This window comes from Cyrtonyx montezumae, unplaced genomic scaffold (assembly GCF_038088225.1).
Source record: "Cyrtonyx montezumae isolate F1298 unplaced genomic scaffold, pur_monq_1.0 scaffold_11, whole genome shotgun sequence".
Taxonomy (NCBI): Eukaryota; Metazoa; Chordata; class Aves; order Galliformes; family Odontophoridae; genus Cyrtonyx; species Cyrtonyx montezumae.
In genome coordinates this window covers 1919607-1928120 of record NW_027071837.1, presented here as the reverse complement: position 1 = coordinate 1928120, position 8514 = coordinate 1919607, and the positions used below count along the sequence as shown (strand labels likewise).

The window sequence follows — 8514 nt, the reverse complement described above, 5'->3', positions numbered from 1 at the left end:
CTGCAGCTCTGCCTGACTCCTCCTCATCCATGCTCTTCGCACCATCTCCCTCTGCCCCACCAGCTTCAAGCCCCAGCATGAGTTCTGCTTCCTCTGGAACCTCATGTTGCCCTACAGATGGCTTTTCCATCTCTGCTGCTGAGTTCTCCTCTACTTTGTCCTCTTCTTTCTTCTCTCTCTCTTTCCCTTCCTCCTCTTCTACTGTCTCTTGGTTCCCTTCTTGTTTCACCACCACTGCCTCCAATTCTTCCTCCTCATCCTCCTCCACCTTTTCCATCTCTTCTTCCTCCTCCACTGTCTCCTTCTTCCTTTCCTCCTTCTCTTCTACTGCCTCTTTCTTCCCTTCTTGTTCCTCCACCATTGCCTTATCTTCTTCAACCTTATCCTCTTCCACTTTCCCCATCTCTTCTCCCCCCACTGCCTCCTTTCTAACCTTATCCTCTTCCACTTTCCCCATCTCTTCTTCCTCCCCCGTTGTCTCCTTCTTCCTTTCTTCCTCTTCTTCTGCTGCCTCTTTCTTCACTCCTTGTTCCTCCTCTGTCTTCTTTTCCTCTTCCACCACATCTTCCCCCTCCTCCACCACTACTTTTCCTTCCTCCTCTACTACCTCCTTCTCTCCCTCCAGCCCCCTCTCTGCCCCACAGCTCCCTGGCTCTGCCCTACAGGCACCCAGCTTTACTCCCCCAGCCTGTCCCACCCCATTTCCCACCACTTCATCTTCTCCAGGGGCTGCTCCTCTTCCCCGTGCTTCCTTTCCCCATCCATCCCCGGGCTTTCCTCCTTCACCAACCCCTGCTTCTCCCACTCCCATGCCCTTCTCCCCTCCACGGTCCCCAACCTCCTCCTGCCTCCCCACAGCCCCCGTGCCAGCCCTCTCCCCCCGGTGCTGCTGGAAGAGCCCCTGATAACGCTTCCTATCCTCCACGTGCTTCTTCCTCATCCTCTCCCCCAGCAGCTTCAGCTCCTTCTTGACGGCGGCCGCCATGGCGGGGTCGAGGTGGGCTACACGCAGGAAGTCCTCCCGCGCCTCTCGCTCATTCCACACGGCCGCGTGCGCCTTCGCCCGCTTGAAATAGGCCTTGGCATTGTCTACGGGACAGGGCCAGGGTCACCAGGGCCCCCAGGTACCAGTATGGCTGTGGGGATGGGGCGTGGATGCTCCTGAGGGTAAGGGTACCTCGGGGAGCTGGGGGCCATAAGGAAGGAGGATCTGGGTACTGCTGTGGGGAAGGGACTTAAGTAGTGGGCTGGGGGACCAGGGCATATGGGGTGCGGGTGTCATTGTGGGTGAGGGAATCTGGTGATGTCATGGATCCCAGAGGATGTGGGCACTGCCATGGGCACCGGGCATATGAGAGCTGGGGTATCTGTAGGGCAAGTCTGTGGGGCCACGAGCGTGCTGTGTATGGGGGACTCGGGGCACGGGTACCGTTGTGTTTCTGGAGCAGCTCCGTGGTGTGCTCCAGCACCTCGTAGTACTCGCCCAGCTCCAGCTGGCACTGGCAGTAGTTGAGCACCAGCGGTGTGACCAGGCTCTCCAGCTTCAGCCAGCCCTCCTCCCACGGCTTCTCCTGCCCCATAGAGCCCCAATGGGAGGATCATGGCAGTGGCCATCCCACTACCCACGGGGGACCAATTGGCCAAGGAAGGGTGGGCAGGGATGGCGACCCACCTTGGCCTGGAGGTTCCTCAGGCAGATGACGGCCTCCTGGTACTTCTCGGCCGCCCTCTGGAACTCCTTTTGGAGGACGAGGCGGTTCCCCTCGCTGTGCAGCACGGGCACTGCTGCCAGCTTCTCCTCCTTGCTCATGGCCCAGGTGTCACGCTTGTAGGCTGAGGGCTCCTCCACCTGCATGGGCAGTGGGCACTGAGCCCCTTCCTTGGCCGTTCCCCATCACCCTGCCCTCCTCTTACCCGGAACAGCTCCATGATGAAGATGAGGGGCTGAGGTGTCCGCTGCAGCTCATCCAGGTCGTCGTAACCTGTGCTGTGGTAGTCAAACATGTTGCCCATACCGCAGCGGTGCTTCTGCCCTTCCAGGGGGTCCCGGCCCTCCGCGATCCTCCGCATGCCCTTGGAGACCAGGGCATACATCCCTGTGTGCTGCGAGGAGATAGAGGCCAGGGCAAAGCCACGTTGTCTTCGGGCTGCACAGCCCAGTGAGGGATGCAGGTCACACCCCTGAACCTTTCACTCACGATGGCATCGCACCAGAACTCCGCCACCTCCCCGGTCCTCATGGAGCAGAGCAGTGTCTCCCAGATCTCGATCTTGAACATCTTGCCCACGATGATCTCCATGGGCATGCCTGCCTCCCTGCTGTCGTCGATCACCGTCCGCTCAAAGTTGTCCTTCAACGTCTGGAAGTGGAAAGTGATCTGCCCCGAAGAAAGCAAGGTGGTGGTGATGGAGTGGCCCCATGGGTCTGTGGGGTAGGAGCCCTTTTCCATGGGGCCAGGACGCAAGGACGAGCCTGCTGCTGGCAAGGTGTGGGTTGGTTTGGCAGCTCTCCATCTGCAGTGAGGAGTCTGTGCCTCCTACCAGCTCATCTCAGACAGAAAGCAGCTGGTGGAGCATCTTAATGCTCATCAGTGCTGGGTTTGGTTGCTTCCTTTGGGTACCCCTCTATAAACCAGGACAGCTCCGAGACCTCGTGGCACACACACAGACCTGCCCATCGATATGGGCTGAGGCTCTCAGAACCCCTATTGACCCCTCCACTCCCACTTGGCGTGTCAGGGAAGGGAAGGCCATTTCCAGCACCCCATCATGGCTGCTGAGCCCCACAGTGCCTGGCAGAGCAGAGTGACGATGGGTGGGGTGGGAGGGGAGCTGTCAGAGCTGCTCCCTTCTCTTTTGGGGCTCTGGGATAACAACCAACACGATTTACCTTGCTCCCATCCTGGAACTTTGGCAGCTCCCCTCGGCCTCCGTGCAGGATCTTCTTTCTGACCCCTTCCACGTTCAGCAGGTACGTTTCCTCCATGGCTGCCCCCAGCACAGGTCCTCCCTGAGCTCAGCAATCTCCTCGGGGCAGCTCCCTTTCCAAACTACAGGCATGACATCTCCCAGAGCTGCCCTCCTGCTCTCTGTGCTGGCTGCCCCCACACTACGGCCCTTTCCCCCTCCACTCCTCAGCACACAGTGATGCACCCCGTTGTGTTCTGCCAGCTGCCAAATGGAACTGCCTTTCTAATCCTCTTCCCACCCTGCCAGGTTAATCTGGGATTTGCCTGCCTATTCTGTGAGGAATTAAAGAAACTCCCTAAGCAGGAGGGATCTCATTCCTTACGCAGCCTCAGAGTGTGCAGGGTCCCCTTTGCACACAATCTCCCTTTGACCCAGCTGAGCACAGGGTGTTGTGGTGGAAGGGAGCAGCCCGGCAGTGCCAGGGAGAGCAGCAGCCAGGTGACAAGCTGACAAGAAGCAGCACCAGCCTGTCCCCTGGAGAACAGAGAGGAACAGAACAGGGTTGGAAACGGTCCTTTATTGAGTGTGGTTTGCAGACGAGCACTTCCAAAACACAGTGACAAGCTCCCACTGGGGTAAAGCACACCACATTCCAGACTCAATGAGGTGCAGAGAGCTGCACTGCACTGACCCAGGGAGAACCAAATCCCTCTTGAATATTTACAGCATTTGGCTGCTCTAAAAGGCCCAATTCTTCAGCCAAGCTCAGCACAAGGCATTGTAGGAGCAGCACTGGACAACCAAAATCAGCAGCAGTGACTGCAGCAAGACCTCAGCATGGGACTGAGCACTTCCAGCTCCACTCGCCTCTACAGGACCTGCAGCTCTGGCCAGGCCCGCTCCTCACTTCTCCATGAGAGACTCCAACTGCTCCTGCAGAGATGTCATCTGGGAAGAAGGAGAGAGATGTCACAGAAACACGGGGCTGGGCCTCCTTGCACTGCACGCCCGAGCACTGCAGTCACTGCAGACCTTCCAGCTGCAGTAGTGGCCGCTTTGCCTGCACACTGCAGGGAAGCATGCCCTCTGTTGTGGGAACCTCCTCACCTGCTGCTTCTCTCGCTCTTCCTGCTGTTTGAACTCATCCAGCACGGCCTGGAGACGGGTCTGCAGAGACAAACACACCAGAACACAGTTAGCAAGGCTCTGTTAACGGCTGCTGCTACGGTACGTCAGACAGTGCAGTGATTCCCAAACTGCACTGATCCTCATCTCCTGCAGTTTCACAGATGGCTTTGCCTCCATGGGAAAATGCTGGAATGGACGGTCACAAAACAAATGTTTTAATCCCAGCATGCAACTGCTCAACATTTCCAGGGTCTTTCCAGGACAGCACTTGAGACGGTCTACTAAACACAAGGCTTAGAAGACCCGGGGAGAGCTCTCACCTTGAGGGCTAGGTTCTCTACTTTCATGATGAGATCTTCCTGGCGTTTCCTCCTGTCCTGGGTCTCCTGGAGTTTACTCTTCAGGTTGTCAATCTGCTTCTGGATGCCCATGACTGGAAGAGGGAGTGAGCTGAGACCTGCAGCAGAGGCTGTGCTGCCTAGCACCCCAGTGATGCACAGCACTGCCACCTGACTCACCTATCTGGTTGGACCCCTCATTCTCCTGCTGTTGCCCGTCGGATTCATTTGGCTTGTCCTGCAGCTGCCTCTCCAAGTCCTCCTCGGTGTCCATAATGTTCAGGTCTTCATCATCGTGATGATCCCGCTCATCTTCATCTTCGCTGCTGCTGCTGATGTCATTAAATATCTCCCGCAGTTCATCATGTTCTGAAGAGTGGAAAATGGAAAAGGAAGAACAGAGCTGAAGGACACCGTGTACGGTGTCTGTCTCCTCTCTCATCCCTCTCTGCTTTGGGCACTTTTACCCCCAGTGGGTCCACCTGATAACATCAGAGCTAGAAAGAAAGCAGCCTTCCCAACTGTACCTGAGGAGCCATGGCCTTGCTTATGTCCTGACATCCCTGGGGAAGAAATGTCCAGGCTCGTGAGCGAACCATGGTTGTCCACTTCTTTCGTTTCATCTTCAGCAATGACTTCCCAGCCTGACAGTTGGAGCAGATGAGTCAAGGAAAAATGAGGAGAGAGAGGTGCAGCACAACAGCAGAAAGCTCAAAACTGCAGAGCACCACCCCCTCCAACAGGCATGGCCTCGCAGTCACGAGCATCCAGCCCCCCTTTTTGGAGACCTGCCCTCTACTGTTCCTTAAGCTCCTGCTCAGTGCAAGGAAGGCCACCAGGAAGAAGCAATAAGCTTTGAAAAAGGGAAAGGTAGAGTTCTAACACTTCAGTGTCGCTCATATTGACCTCCTAACCTCTAACACTCACAGACAAAGCAGAACTCAGTTCTCCACTTCTGCACTCTGCCTCACCCCACACCCAAGGTTTTTTTTACTCCTAAAAGGATACGGACACTGACAGCTTCAGCATCGGTGCTCAGGAGACGCTTCACCTCCTTCTCCACATCAGGAGATTCAATATACTGGGATGGAGAGGGGAAAGAACAGGCAGCCCATTAAACGACTCGTGCAGGTAGCTCGTGCCACTCAGCTCCTATCCCCAACCTCTGGACAGTGCCCAGTTCCAAGCCTCTCTTTTCTTATTCCTTCCACTTGACCTTCGCTCATGCTCCACCTAAAAAGTATTTCATGCACCTCCAGAACAGCCATCCATCTTTTTCCGTGCAGATCTCCCTGGTGGGAGATCCCATATTGATGAGGAGACCCATTAATAGAACTCATGAAATAAGGCTTCCTATGTGTGTACCAAAAGCACTCAAGGTGCCATCCACTGATGGATGGACAACTCAAACGTTTCCCATCTCACTCAAAAGGAGGTTTCATTTTTCACTTTTAAATCAGCCGTGTGTCTTAAGGTAGTGACAGCTAATCTCTCCCAAGGGCTATAAGACTGCCTGAAATAATTTGTTTCCCAAATGTCATGCAAAATATCACTCCACCATGTTCTCAGAAACTGCAAAGCAGAGAACAGTTCTTCCCAGCCTCGTGGTGCTGCATCTCCCCAACACCTTTCCTGGCTTATGCGTTTGCACTGAGACAGAGTCCCTGAGCTCCATCTGTTGTCACTCCCCCAGCTGAAATAACAGCTATTCTATTTGCAGTGCTGCTCGTTGGTGAAGCCAATGAGCCAGGCACAGAGAGAAAATTTCAGCTGGGAAAGCAGGAATGAGTGAAGTCTTAACTTCCACGCAACCCCTTCTTCTCTGTGAGCAGGAAGAGATGCACTGTGACAAAGCAGCCACAAGAATGGAGTCCAGCAGTTCTCAGCACAGAGTATCTTCCCACCTCAGAGGCATTTTGGGAACACAAGAGAAGCACCCAAGGAAGGGTTTAAGTATACTTGCCTGCATTCTACCTCATCTCTGGCAGGGAAACATGGGAAGCAATGCTAAGACACTGCTTCAGGATTGATGGAAGTTACAGCTCTAATGTCTCCGCCTTCTGATTCTTCGGTGATTGCATCTGCACAAGTCAGCATGAAAGAGAAACAACTCACCTTCTTCTTAGCTGTCTTCCGGAATCGTCTCTTCCGTACGTTTTTCAGGGGAAGAGTAACTGTAACAGAGCAGAACACATGCATCAGGCAGAGGGAGCTGGGTCTGGCAAACCCGATCTGCCAAGAGGGAGAAGTTCCCTTCAGGAACCCAGACAGCTCTGAAAGGAGAGCAGCAGCACAGCCAGCACACAGCAGCTGGGAGCACTCTGCAGAGCTGTGGGGACCCTGGGGCTGTGGGATGGAGAGTACAAGCACAGCCTCTACTCACTGCCATGGTTCCAGATGAATTTCTTCTCTCTGTCCTTGTCCTTTTTTTTGTTTGCCTTGGGGTCAGTACTCACAGTCTGCTCTTCCAAAGGAGGGTAGAGATCTCCATCCACAGTGCAAACAAGCATCTGAAATCCCCATATAAACACAAGGACATAAAAGCTCAGCTGGAAAATGAATAGTGGCTGTCCTAAGGAGTAGCCAAGGGGATTCACAGGCACAACCAAGCTCCAAACATCAAGCTGATGCAGGGGATTTTGAACTCCTAACATCACAACACAGAAACTCGCCATGTTACACCAGGTGTCAACCAAAGTGTACACAGGTTTTCCTGGAGAGAGGAGCGAGCAAAGCAGCTGTCAGGACAGGCAAGGGGAACAGCCCATACCTGGCAGATATCTGCTGTCTTGTAGAAGGTTTTCTTATCGATGGTTTTTAAGCTTTCAATGATACAGGGCAGGTCCACCAGCTTGGCTGCCAGCGGCACTCGATCCACGCGAACAATCCCATGGCGCCCATCGGCTGTGGAAAGCAACAGGACAGGTTAGTGCTGAGGAAGGCTGGGTGGGAGGGAGAGCTCTGTGCCAGAAAGAGCAGAGGCAGTGCTCAGGGACGTGGCAGAATCCATGGAGTGCTCAAGAACCGTGGAGGTGTGGCACTGAGGTTCAGTGGGAATGGTGGGGGTGAGCTGGGCTTGGGCTTTGTGATCACAGTGGTCTTCTCCAAGCCTAATAGTTCCATGATTTCAGAGACTGTTCAGCTGCTGTCCAACAGCCAAACCAACCTGGGCAGCAGAAACGTCACAGAAAACATGTCCAAGCCCTACAGCTTCACTTGTGAACAAGGAGAGGAGTTTCAGCATGCCTTTGTCCTTGTCACTCACCGTGCAGCTCGATGGTGAGCCTGTCCTTCAGGTTGACGCTCCCGGACTGAACCGCTCTCCGCACGGTGGAGGCATATTCCTGAAACGATGGCGCAGAGCTTTGTTGGGATCTGCTGTGCAGCCCCTGAAGGTCTGTGCCCAGACTACCCAGCTTTAAACATCACTGTCCAGCCCAGGCAGTCAAAAAAATCATGTATTGACCTCATGGCCCCACTGCTCCTTGTGTGCTTCTTCCCCTCAAGAGAAATGAAGCTGTGAGAGCACTGTGGGGGCTCTGACAGTGAAATCCTGCACGGCAGCTGGGGGTACAGCTCAGCAGGCTCACGTGGGCTCACAACACAGGTTAAGCACGCTGATAGCAAGAGCCACTAACAACCCATCACTCAGTAATCACAGAATGGCTTGGGTCGGACGGGACCTCAAAGCCCACCCAGTTCCAACCCGCTGCCGTGGGACAGCCCACCCGTGACCTCGGGTACCTCCAGGGATCCTATCACTCTTTACCCACATAGAAATCCCTCCCCATGAGCTCCTCCAAAGACATCTCCCCAGGCCGAGCACCCCCAGCTCTCATCCTGCCCCATAGCAGAGGTGCTCTGGGGGGGTGGGGGGGGATGGGATGGAGGGGGCGGCCGCTCGAGCGCTCACCGGCGGCAGCCGCAGCACGAACTGGCTCTCCAGCTCATGCGGAGCGTCGTCCTTGCTCTTGCTCATCCCTTTTGTTTTCCTCCTTCACCTTCAAGGAAACAAAGCGATCGAGCCCGGGACGCTGCAGTCGGAACCCGAACATCGCCTCCGACCCCCGACGCCGGACCCACTCCCTCCTCCTTGGGGGGGGGAGGAGCGCGGTGTTCCGGCCCGGGCTGCCCGCAG

At 55.2% G+C, this 8514-nt stretch overlaps 2 protein-coding genes across 2 annotated transcripts in view; one reads left to right on the top strand and one right to left on the bottom strand.

The window, feature by feature from the left end:
* The window catches only part of RPL36A (ribosomal protein L36a), a 34716-nt gene that overhangs the window by 7742 nt on the left and 18460 nt on the right, over window positions 1–8514 (top strand). The window lies entirely within an intron of this gene.
* On the bottom strand, window positions 3468–8420 carry TAF7L (TATA-box binding protein associated factor 7 like). Its single transcript, XM_065729309.1, has 11 exons — window positions 8290–8420; window positions 7642–7720; window positions 7147–7280; window positions 6760–6886; window positions 6492–6550; window positions 5385–5457; window positions 4904–5020; window positions 4557–4745; window positions 4359–4471; window positions 4018–4077; window positions 3468–3858 (listed from the first exon to the last, which is right to left on the bottom strand). Exons 1-11 carry the CDS (start codon window positions 8353–8355, stop codon window positions 3814–3816), a joined length of 1062 nt encoding a protein of 353 aa, XP_065585381.1. The 5' UTR covers window positions 8356–8420; the 3' UTR covers window positions 3468–3813.

Excerpts from the sequence above, each read along its gene's own strand:
- TAF7L (XM_065729309.1), bottom strand. The coding sequence starts at position 8,355 with ATGAGCAAGAGCAAGGACGACGCTCCGCATGAGCTGGAGAGCCAGTTC. Across the intron at positions 6,551-6,759 it reads ATTCATCTGGAACCATGGCA|TTACTCTTCCCCTGAAAAAC; the intron begins GTGAGTAGAGGC and ends GCTCTGTTACAG. Across the intron at positions 4,078-4,358 it reads TAGAGAACCTAGCCCTCAAG|ACCCGTCTCCAGGCCGTGCT; the intron begins GTGAGAGCTCTC and ends TTGTCTCTGCAG.